This window comes from Schistocerca nitens, chromosome 1 (genome assembly GCF_023898315.1).
Source record: "Schistocerca nitens isolate TAMUIC-IGC-003100 chromosome 1, iqSchNite1.1, whole genome shotgun sequence".
Classification (NCBI taxonomy): domain Eukaryota; kingdom Metazoa; phylum Arthropoda; class Insecta; order Orthoptera; family Acrididae; genus Schistocerca; species Schistocerca nitens.
This window is the reverse complement of record NC_064614.1, coordinates 1144654427-1144667347: the sequence shown is the minus strand read 5'-3', so window position 1 is coordinate 1144667347 and position 12921 is coordinate 1144654427. Positions and strand designations below refer to the sequence as shown.

At 43.3% G+C, this 12921-nt stretch overlaps 1 protein-coding gene across 1 annotated transcript in view; it reads left to right on the top strand.

Annotated features, from left to right (window-relative positions):
- Positions 1-12921, top strand: part of LOC126199686 (protein dopey-1 homolog) — a 376916-nt gene that overhangs the window by 235520 nt on the left and 128475 nt on the right. The window contains exon 22 of the mRNA XM_049936615.1: positions 6221-6380. Coding sequence (XP_049792572.1) covers positions 6221-6380 — 160 coding nt within the window. The remainder of the gene's footprint in view (positions 1-6220; positions 6381-12921) is intronic.

Genomic DNA, 12921 nt, shown 5'->3' with positions numbered 1-12921 from the left:
CAAAGAAATAATTGAACAAAAAGTTTGTTCAACTGGCGTATCACTGAAGAAACTACTCACTTGCCAGACTTTGAATGTACTGAATTAGTGACATGGGCCTGTGACTAGAGTTTTGTGAGTGGGCCGAATTGTTATGTTTGTTCTATTGCAAACATATGGATTGTACATGTCCTTTCTTACCACAAGTGTAACATTGAGCTTGTTGGGAGAGGCCTTCTTGGCTTTTGTGCCATGAATAACACCGAGAGCAAGACTTAATTCTGTTCGCCTGTGTAGCGAATTGCTTATGTGGCATGGAAGGTTGTTTACTCGGCATGGCGAGCTGCTGCCACCGCCGAATGGGCAGATCACAACTAAGAGTCTTAACCCGACAAATAGCTGGCCGCTCAAATTTACAAGCTGACAAGGCACCTGAATCGTACTGATCTAATATTTGCACTACCTGCTGAAATGATGGATTGCACTGTTTCAGAATTTGTTCTCTGAGTTTTGCATCAGGTACATTGTACACGATCACATCACACAACATAACATTTGAATATAAAGCCCTGCAAGTACATTTGAATTTGCATTTCCTTGTCCTACCCTGCAAATCTGTTGCCCACTTGCAATAAGTTTGTACTGACCTTTTTTTTTTTTTTTTGCAATTAAAGAAGTGATACCTAGCTGCTACCACATTTACTTGTTGGTCATAATAGTTAGTTAGTGACTCAATAATTTGGTCATAATTAAGTTCCAGTCATTACTCAAATCTTTAGGCCCATCCCAGAACCTCTCCCCGGAGTACTTCTCTACTCACCCCTACCACTCTCTGCACTCCTACCTACTACATGCTTCCTAAAGTCCATAAACCTAACCACCCAGGACTCCCCATTGCGGCTGGTTGCTGTGCCCCCTTTGAGAGAATCTCTGCTCTTGTAGACAAACACCTTCAACCTATTAACTGGAACCTACCCTCCTATATAAAAGATAGCAACTATTTCCTCCACCAACTCTCCACAGTTCCTGTCCCTTGACCACACGGTGCCCTGCATCCACCTCCCTTTACACTAACATTCCTAATGCCTATGGCCTTACTGCTATTAAACACTACCTTTCCCAACACCCGATGGATCCCAAACCAACAGCCTCCTTCCTAGTCTCCATGACCAACTACTTCCTCACTCACAATTTCTTCTCCCTTGAAGGCATTACTTACAAACAAATACGGGGTAAGGCTATGTGCACCCACATGGCATGATCCTATGCCAACCTATTCATGGACTATCTAGAGGAATCCTTTCTAAAAACCCAGAATCCCAAACACTTCACCTGGTACAGATTCTTTGATGGCATCTCTGCGATCTTGATTCAGGCGTGAGGACACCCTATCCACATTCCTCCAGAACTTCAAGAACTTCTCCTGAATTTGCTTCACCTAGTCCTGCTCAGCCCAAGAAGCTACCTTCCTAGATGTTGACCTCCTCCTCCTCAAAGATGGCTGCATCAGTACCTCTGCCCACATCAAACCTACTAACCACCACCAATACCTCCACTTTGACAGCTGCCACCTGTTCCATACCAAGAAGTCCTTTCCGTACAGCCTAGCAACCATCGGTCATTGCATCTGCAGTGACGAGCGGTCCCTCTCGAAATATACCAAGGGACTCACTTTTGTCTCCAACCACCTCCCAAAGTCCCACCGTCCAGCCACAGTGGAGCATTTCCCTCGTAACTCAGTACCACCCAGGACTGGAGCAACTGAGTTATATTCTCCGCCAGGGTTTCGACTTCCTCTCAGCTTGCCCTGTAATCAGAAATGTCCTGCCCACGATCCTTCCCACCCCTCCCACAGTGGTATTCCACCATCCATCGAACCTACAAAATATACTCGTCAATCCTTACACAACCCCTGCTCCCATCCCCGTACCTCATGGCTCATATCCCTGTAATAGACCTAGATGCAAGAACTGTCCCATACATCCTCCCACCACTACCTAATCCGGTCCGGTCACTAACATCACCTATCTCATCAAAGGCAGGGCTACCCGTGAATCCAGTCATGTGGTCTACAAGCTGAGCTGCATCCACTGTGCAGCATTCTATGTGTGCATAACAACCAACAAGCTGTCTGTCTGCATGAATGACCACCAACAAACTTTGGCCAAGATACAAGTGGACCAACCTATTGCTGAAAACACTGCCAAACGTGACACCCTTCATTTCAGTGACTGCTTCACGGCCTGTGCCATACGGATTCTTCCCACCAACACCAGCTTTCCGAATTGCACATGTGGGAACTTTTGCTGCAAAACATCCTATGTTCCCATAATCCTCCTGGCCTCAATCTTCGTTAGTCACTGTCGTCACCCATCCAGCCCCTTCCCTGTTCCCATTCCAGCACTTCACAGCCGTCATTCCACTGTCACACCTAGTCATTTCACGTCTCTCCTTTTCCACTACTTCCCCTCCCCCATCTCTCCCGTGCCCTCTGCCTAACCTGCAGCACTTCATTGTCCGTCACCCCCACCATACTATCCCTCTCCCTCCTTGCCCCAGCCTCCTCCTTACCCCCACTCAGTCGCCACTACCATCATGCACTGGCGCTGCTGCTCACAGTGTGGTTTCAGTTGCCTGAGACTGCAGTTGTGTGTGTCAGTTGTGTTTCCGTGTGTGTGTGTGTGTGTGTGTGTGTGTGTGTGTGTGTGTGTGTGTGTGTGTGTGTGTGTGTGTGTGTGTGTGTGCGCGCGCGTGCGTGTCCGTGTCCGTGTCTGTCGTTGACAAAGGCCTTAATGGCCGAAAGCTTTATTTGTGACAGTCGTTTTGCTGTGCCTATCTGTGACTCAGCATCTTTGCAATATGATGAGTAGCAACTTTCCTTTTAGTAATATTGTTACAGTCCATCCTGGATTTTCCATTGTTTGATTTGAGCAATACATATATGTTATTCACAGGGTGGCCTAGTACTACAAGACAATAAATCAGGCCAAAAACTCTTTACAGCACCTCCTCTCCATTGATAAAATTCTTCTGTCCTGCAATCCAAAATTCCTGCATCCTATATCCCTCACTGAATTTGTGCCCTCCAGGAGCTAGAGCACCCTGCACAACCCACATCAAAAAACTCGCCAAACTGGTCACCAGTAGTATCAGTCCTCTCCAAAGGCTTTATTTTTTGCTCCACTATGAAGTTTTAACATTCTGATCTTGTTGAATTCTTCTTTTCTTCTCCCTTCAGTGGAAACACTTTTTCGCCACCAATCCTACCTATCAGGTTCTGCCTCATCCAGTTCACTCCTCCACCCAACAGTGATCCACACTCATGGCCCCCGAATCAACCCTATTAACAATCCAGAATTTCTTAACTTCAAACCTTGCCTCAAGATCGTTCCCCAAATCCTTCAATATGGAAACAAATCTGACATCCACAGAAAGAACTGCAATCCACCACTTTTTAAAATGGATCACAACCTTACAATCCAACCTGCTGACAAAGGATCCACCAGTGTGGTTTTGTACCGCAGGAATTACCTTGTGGAGGGACTCTGCCAGCTGTCAGATTCATCCACATACAATCCCTGCCACAGTGATCCCTATTAGAAATCTAACGTCTCCCTCCTCAAATCCTTAGGCCCATCCCAGAATCTCTCACCTGACTCTCTCTTCCTCCTTGTCCCTACCACTCTCCGTACATGCTTTCTAAACTCCATGAAGCCACCCACTCAGGACACCCCATTGTGACTGGTTACTGTGCCTCTACTGAGAGAATCTCTGCTTTCATGGTCCAACATCTTCAGCCTATTATGCTCACCAACTCTCCTCATTTCCTGTTCCATTACCGCACAGTGTCCTACTCAACACTGTTGATGCCATCTCCCTCTACACTAACATCCCAAATGCCCACGGCCTTGCTGGTATTGAATAATAACTTTCCCAACACACTACTGACTTCAAGCTTACAACATTCTTCCTGGTCACCATGACCAACTATTATCTCACTCACAACTACTTCTGCCTTGAAGGCATCAGATAAATCAATGGTACAGCAAGGGCATCCGCATATCACCATCCAGTGCCAACCTATTCATGGGCCATTTAGAGGAATCCTACATAACCACCCAGAATCCAAAACCCCTCACCTGGTTCAGGTTCATTGATGACATCTTTGTGATCTGGACAAAGAGTGAGGGCTTCCTATCCACATTCTTCCAGAACCTCAACACCTTCTCCTGCATTCACATGGCTCTCCTTAGCCCAACAGGGCACCTTCCTCAATATTGTCCTCCACCTCAGGGACGGCTACATCAGTACCTCCATCCATATCAGATGTACCAACCACAAGTAGTATGTCCATACCAAGAAGTTGAATCCCTCCCAAATAACCTTAACTACCCATGGTTGCTGCATCTTTAGTGACAAGCAGACCCTCTCCAAATATACCAATGGTCTCACTGAGGCCTTCAGAGACTGAAATTACCCTCTTAACCCTGCACAGAAGCAGATCTCCCATGCTTTGTCTCCACAGTTCACCTTCCAACTATTCACATACCCACTGTCTGGTCATAAAGCAGCACTCACCTCATGATTCAGTACCACACAGAACTAGGACAACTGAATCACATCCTCTGCCAGGGTTCTGACTACCTCTCTTCATGCCCTGGAAAGAGGAATATCCTACCTACTATCATTCCCACAGTGGTATTCTGCCACACACCGAACCCATGCAACATCCTTTCCCACCCCTACTCTACCCCCACTCCAAACCCCTTGCATTATGGCTCATATCCCTTTGATAGACATAGATGCAAAATGTGTCCCATACATCCCACCACCACTTACTTCAGTCTGGTGACATGCATCTCCTCTTCCATCAAAGGCAGAGCTAGCTGTGAAAGCAGTCATGTGATCTATAAATTAAGCTGCAACCGCTGTGCTGCTTTCTACATAGGCATACAGCTATCAAACTGTCTGTCTGTGTGAGTGACCACCAACAAACCATGGCCAAGAGAGAACTGGACCATCCAGTTGCTGAACATGCTGCCAACACACTGTGCTTCACTTTAATGAGTAGTTCACAGTGTTCACTGTAAGCATCCTTCCTAACAACACCAGTGTTTTGGAATTACTCAGGTGGGAACTCTCCCTGCAATATAAACATCTGTAACCTCAACCTTTGGTAGTCTCTGCCCTCCACCTGTATATCTCCTTCCCTGCTCCCACTCCATCACTAGTTTTCCCCACTTCTCTACTTCTCTCCTATTCTGCTTCCCTTTATCCCCCCCCCCCCCAGTCCAACCACCTAACTGTACCTAGCAGCAGTACACTGTCCCCAACACATTGCTGCACACTGCCACAAGCAGCACTATACCTCTTCCCCACCCCTACTCTGCTACCCGCCCCAGGTCTCCTCGTTAGCATACCACCTGCGATAGATTGTTGTAGTTGATGTCCACCAGCCAGCCACAGTGGTCATGTGTGTGTGACCTGTGATTGTGTGAATGCATGTGTGTTTTTTGCTTCAGAAGAAGGTCTTTTGGCCAAAAGTTAAAACAAATAACAATCTTTTCACTGCAACTGTTTGCAACTCAATGTCTCACACATATTAAACATATTTCACCTGCACTCGCAGCAAATTTCACTTGCAGTTTTGTTTTCTTACACCTCAATGTTTATGATGTAGTGTCTCCTGTACTGTGTCTCACACAATGATATAATTTTGCAGGTGCATCCAGTGATACATGTGAATACCGTCTGGAAACGTATTGCAAATAGAGCTAGTAGTAAAGAAATAATAAATCAAAATATCATGCATAATGTGGCAGTTTTCACACATCTCAAAGTTACTTATAAACTTTGTAGCAAGTCACTAAGTGCCCTCATTCTCAAACACTGGCTAGGTTATCTTGGAGTTTGCGCATCATAAGCTATGCTCTTTTTCACCCTCACTTCCACCCCTTTGGGAGGTAGGTAGTTCTTACCTCCACAGTTGTTCTTTCCAGACAACAGTTTGATTGAAATCAGTCCAGTGGCTTAGGAGATGTGTAACATACATACGTGCGTCCACATTTATAATATGTATGTATTAGATAGTAATCGCACTCATTAATGCCCCAATAAAATGAACTTCTTTCTGCATATTGACTTCTACATGGGCAATTCGTTTCAGTTTGCTAAAAACTAATCAGGCATAGGAAATGTACTTTTGATGTTTGCTAATAAAGCTACATTGTCTTTTTTGCAGGGAGCAGAAATCTTGTGTGCTGGGCAGTCCTAGAATTGTCAAGCATCAGTTACTGGAATTTCTCAGTCCTATTTCTCTCCACCATGGCATAAACTTCATAGCAGCTATTGCCATTGCATGGCAGGAACGTAAACAAACTGGTCCTCAAACTGGACGAAAGGTTTGTTTTCGACGATTTTTAGTGTGTGTGTGTGTGTGTGAGAGAGAGAGAGAGAGAGAGAGAGAGAGAGAGAGAGAGAGAGAGAGACTGACTGACTTACTTTAGCATATTTTCTTTTTCTGATTATTTATTTTATTGTAACCAATATTTTAAAGTGAAGACTGTATTACATTTTTTTTCCACCTTTTATATATGCTTGAAGACTAAATAATGTTTGTATTTGCGCCTTTGTGCGTCATCGAATAAAATTATGGATGAGAGGGTGGCAGGGAAGTGAGTGCATTGAACTAAAATTTTATGCTGTCAGTATTTTCACTTTGGCTTTTTGACTACACTCATGCTGGAACTCGTGTGTAAAGTGGAAGTTGAGGTAAAATTTGCTTGAGGAAACACACAGTGTAATACAGAAATTTGTTCAAGATTTCTTCTTCTGTTGTCCTTTATCTTTGAAAAAGAGTTGTTGAATTTATTAAATAACTTTGATAACATTTTTGAACATAATTTTAAAACTGGAATATCAGGTCAGCCAGATGTTAATGACAACAAATAACTGGGATTACTTTTATAAATGATACTGTGTTAACAACAATTATCCAGTGACGTGCTTTGACCATTCAGATAGCCAAAGCACTGAATATTATATTATCCGTATTGAAATAATTGGAACTAATATCAATTTATATTACTGTAAGCAAACTTTTATAGAAAAAACTAGTTTGTGGCTTTAAATGCACCCTTCGCACTTTGGTTGGTTGCTATGCAGTATCAACAAAACTGAAATTCCATTCTTCTATGCTGGAAAGCAAATTTGGTAAAACCTTCCTCAAAGAAGAATTCCTTCTTTCTAAGTTCTCTAAGTAGTAGCACGCTTCAGTTGAAAAAAATTCCTAGGTGTGACAGTGTCTCTTTTAACCAGTAAAATTTTGAGAGTAGTGTTTGATTGTCTTCAGCACTGAAAGTGACCTTTCTGCTGAAGATGTACCTGCAGTAATTGTATGCAGTACATCTACAGCTTTCCATTTCATAGCTGATGAAACAGTCGAACCTATGACTTGTATTAGATCATTTTGAGTTTGATTACAAAATCCATTAAACACCATAGATGTTTCTATGTGCTCTGCTAAAAAAGAATCATATTCTGCAGTGTATTTCAACAATTCCACCTAATTTTCCTGTTTAATAGATTTTATATTTCCTCAAAAGGCCAAGTCTAAGATTTTCAGAAGACACACTGCATTAATAATCCTTTTTAAGGATGTTCCTATCCTGCCTTAGCTCTTGATGGTGTAGAGATAATTCATTTCTAAGTTGGTCATAAAGTGCAGTTGCTGTTCTGATTTGCCCAAGAACAGCTATAGCTACAGACAATCATAAATGCTTAACAGTCAGTCCCTGCTTGGTTATCAACTCCACTAAATTTCTCAAATGCATGTACTCAGCATTTTGTCTAAGTACTATTTCATTCCTTTCCAAGTTACAGATAATACGAGCAAAATCTCATATTGAGGCCATCCCTACTGGCTATCCAGTCACATTTGGTATACCTATTACACTAAAAATGTCAAGTGAATTTACTGATGTGGGGAAAGACACAGGTTAACCAAACAACTGCCGCCCAATAGTGCTCCTATGTCATCCGTATAAGCCATAAGAATGAGTGATCCTAAATTGTGTAGCAAATATCACAGACCAAAAGCTAATTCCTGAAAAGGTTAGATTCAGACCCCAAAAATCCTGTACAACTCAAATCAAATTTTGTCCCTTACAGAACATGTAGCAGAAGGATCTCCCCCCCCCCCCTTTTTTTTAAATAAAAAAATTAGAAAAAATAAATAACATAAATTAATAGGTTTAGCTGTGGTGGCCTTAAGTTCTGCATATTACATAGTCAGTCATAGAATGCTCTTGAAAAAACTGCACAACACATTTAAAGACCATTAGTTCACAAGTTCACAAAAGTTATTGAATGTCCATAACAAACAGACAGATTTATGTAATGCTGGAGAGTGGGAAAATTCAACAAAGCAACGTTCTTGCCCAGGACGGTGTCTGGGCACCCCTTTTATTTAATCTACACACAAATGATAACCAACACCTGACCATACTACCCATTTCTTGTGCGCTGATGATGTGGCTATTACCACACAAGGAAAGAGCTTTGAGGAAGTAGAAGGGAAATTGAAAACTCATTAACCATCATGCCTAAATATTACCTACAAAACTCCCTCAAACACAACCTCTCAAAGTCATAAATTAGTGCTTTCCACCATTGCTCAAAACAGGCAAATAGGAAGCTGGACGTCATCTGGAATGGTAGCAACCTGGAACAAACAAACAAATGAACATACGTGGGTTTCATGCTAGACAGATCACTGACATACAAATATCATTGCCATAAGATCCGCCAAAAGGTTGCCACCAGGAACATCTTGAGAAAATTAGTGATTAGCAAATAAGGATACAGCCAATTGTATTTATAATAATGTCCCAACACTTTGGTTTGCCTGACCAATATGTTCCAGATTCATACGTGCCAAAAAGCTCAATTCAGTCCTAAATGACGCATGACAGACCAATTATATTTAGAATAACTCCTTAAACACTTTGCTTTTCCACAGAGTAACTACACACTGACATTCCCAAAAACATGGCTTTGCTGCTATTGAACACTACCTTTCCCAGTGCTGACAAACTCCAAACTTAAAACCTCTTTCCTGGTCACCATGTCCAACTGTATCCTCACAGTTACTTCTCCTTTTAAGGCACCACCTACAAACAAATTCGAAGTCCAGCAATGGACCCCACATGGCCCCATTCTATGCTGACTTGTTCATGGGCAATTTAGAGGAATCCTTCCTTACCACGCAGAATCCCAAACCCCTCACCTGGTCCGGATTCATTGAAGACATCTTCATAATCTGGTTGTGGTTTAGGATACCCTATCCACATTCCTCCAGAACTTCAACACTTTCTCCCAATTTGCTTCAGTTGGTCCTCCTCAACCCAACAAGCCACCTTCCTTGATGGTGTCCTCCACTTCAAAGATGGCTACATCAGTACCTCAATCTATATCAAACCTACCAACCACCAGTAACACCTCCACTTTGACAGCTGCCACGAATTCTATATCAAGAAGTCCCTTCCATTCAGGCTAGCCAACCGAGCTTGTCACATCTGCAGTGATGAACAGACCCACTCTGAATATACCACGGGTCTCACTGAGGCCTTCACAGACTGAAATTACCATCCTAACCTTCTAAAGGAACACATTTCCTGTGCCTTGTCTCCCCCAGCACCTAGCACCTCCAACACACCCACCATCCAGCCACAAAGCACCACTCCCCTTGTGATTCAGGACCACCCAGTACTGGAGCAACTAAATCACATTCTCTGCCATGATTCTGATTACCTCCCATTGTGCGCTGAGATAAGGAATATATTACCCACTATCCCCTGCAACAAATCTGAATACAGGACCTTGTCCCATACATCCTCCCACCACTACCTGGTCCAACCTGGTCACAGGCGTTTCCTATCCAATCAAAGCCATAGCTACTTGTGAAAGCAGTCCGGCCTACAGACTAAGTTACAATGACTGTGCTGCTTTCTATGTGAGCATGATGACTAACAAGGATTTTCGCTGATGCGAACTCTCCTTGCAAAAAAACTTGCATTCCTGTAAACCCCCCCCCCCCCCCCCGGGCCTCAACCTTTGCTAGTCCTATTCCACCAGTGCATCCACTAGTCCTGTCCTATTTTTATTCTTATCTGCTGCTGCCTGCCCTCCCGCACTCCTCTACCCCTTGCTCTCTTACCCCTCAACTGTACCTAGCAGCCACTACCCTGTTGCTACCATGTCCTTGCATGCTCTAACAAACAGCACTGCCCGTTCCCTTACCCCACCGCCTTCCTACCCCCCCTCCCTGTGCCAGGCATCATTCCTAACCCACCATGTTCACTAGATTGCTGCTCCCATCAGGCACAGTTGCTGTACACAGTCCGGTTGCTGCAACCAGAGATAGTGGTCATATGTGTGTGTGAATTGTGGTTGTGTGACAGTGTATGTTTTCTACTTTGGAAGGCCTTTTGGCTGAAAGCTAAAATGAATATCTTTGCTCTGTGCCTGTCTGTGACTCAGCTTCTCCTGTATATGGTGGAGTAGCAGCAGTCTGTCCTTGTCATAGTATTCTGATATGTAGTTTATGTTTACTAGAGGACTGGCCTGTAAATGGCACTTTGCAGAGGAGTGATTAGTGGAGAAAGATTAGGATCAAAGATAATGCATGTGAAACTTCCTGGCAGATTAAAACTGTGTGCCCGACCGAGACTCGAACTCGGGACCTTTGCTTTTCGCGGGCAAGTGCTCTAACATCTGAGCTACTGAAGCACAACACACGCAGGGTACTCACAGCTTTACTTCTGCCAGTATCTCGTCTCCTACCTTCTAAACTTTACAGAAGCTCTCCTGCGAAACATCCCCCAGGCTGTGGCTAAGCCATGTCTCTGCAGTATCCTTTCTTTCAGGAGTGCTAGTTCTGCAAGGTTTGCAGGAGAGCTTCTGTAAAGTTTGGAAGGTAGGAGACGAGATACTGGCAGAAGTAAAGCTGTGAGTACCGGGCGTGAGTCGTGCTTCGGTAGCTCAGATGGTAGAGCACTTGCCCGCGAAAGGCAAAGGTCCCGAGTTCGAGTCTCGGTTGGGCACACAGTTTTAATCTGCCGGAAGTTTCATATCAGTGCACACTCCGCTGCAGAGTGAAAATCTCATTCTGGAAACATCCCCCAGGCTGTGGCTAAGCCATGTCTCCGCAGTACCCTTTCTTTCAGGAGTGCTAGTTCTGCAAGGTTTCGCAGGAGAGCTTCTGTAAAGTTTGGAAGGTAGGAGACGAGATACTGGCAGAAGTAAAGCTGTGAGTACCGGGTGTGAGTCGTGCTTCGGTAGCTCAGATGGTAGAGAACTTGCCCACGAAAGGCAAAGGTCCCGAGTTCGAGTCTCGGTTGGGCACACAGTTTTAATCTGCCAGGAAGTTTCATATCAGCTCACACTCTGCTGCAGAGTGAAAATCTCATTCTGGAAACAACCCCCAGGCTGTAGCTAAGCCATGTCTCCGCAGTATCCTTTCTTCCAGGAGTGCTAGTTCTGCAAGGTTCGCAGGAGAGCTTCTGTAAAGTTTGGAAGGTAGGAGACGAGATACTGGCAGAAGTAAAGCTGTGAGTACCGGGCGTGAGTCGTGCTTCAGTAGCTCAGATGGTAGAGCACTTGCCCGCAAAAGGCAAAGGTCCCGAGTTCGAGTCTCGGTCGGGCACACAGTTTTAATCTGCCAGGAAGTTTCATATCAGCGCTCACTCCGCTGCAGAGTGAAAATCTCATTCTGGATAATGGATGTATTTGAGGCAAAACACTAACACCCGTGTACCTTGAAGCTGATTAGCAGAAAATGTTGAATAATTTGTGAGCTGCTCTAAACTAATGAGAATTGAAAATATGTTTTAAAAATAGCCTGTCTTCAAAATATTCCAGTTCAGTATACAATTGGAGGTATTCCTCTAGTTTTTCCCACTTTGTTTAATCGTTGAACAGGGGAGCCTATGTCTAAAGTGCTCCAACCACAAATACAATTGTTTTGCACCTATCCATTGTTGTTTCACATACCAATTCCTTCATTATTGCTTCAGCTAACACAGTGATAAATTGTATTCTCATACATCCGAATGTGCAGCAGTAATATAAATAAACAGCAAACTAGGTAAGAAAAAAATTTACAAGCCATGCAAGTAAATGACCTAGATTATGAGTTATTAACAGTTGCCTATGAGATGATAAGTAATTGAATAAACTAGAATCTGATGCAGGTATGCTATTTAATGCTTAGAGTAGATTGTTACCCAGGGATAGCTTCTGTGTGTGCCAACAGAGTGATGCAATGAAAGTTTATTTCATTATTGTTTACTTTGACAGTGTTTCACCTCATATTATGTGACTTTATCATTATTTAATTAAACTAAGATTAAACTGTGGTTTTGCTCATAATGTTTACCTTGGTAACATAAAGTCAGCTGTTCTTTATAAGTATCCAAAGTACATCGCGCACATGCTTATGTTATGAAAAATGGCACACCCACTCAAGGGTTAAATACTGTGCCACCTAACATTGTCTTTTCCTTGTAGTATTTCTCAGTTTACTAGTACTTCGAGTTGTTCCTCATTGAAACTACCATTTCTATCAAAAATTTGTATCTTATGTTACATTAGTAAATCTTCTGCCACAATGTCCCTTGCCTGACACCTGCAAACTAAATACTGACTTTATTCTTAACTGCTTTCATGATGTCATGGCTGAGGCAGCAGTGACAATGATGTCCAATGTGGTTGGGTTGCAGTGGCATGTTGTTTTCTTTCTGGGCCAGGCCTTAAGACACATTTTCCAGAACATCATTTTTTAGTGTATATCACGTACCTAATAAAGTTGGGAGTCATTGTGAATGGAATAGAGGATAACAGTACTGTTACTAATTTCTTCCTGATGCCTGCTATAAAGTGACA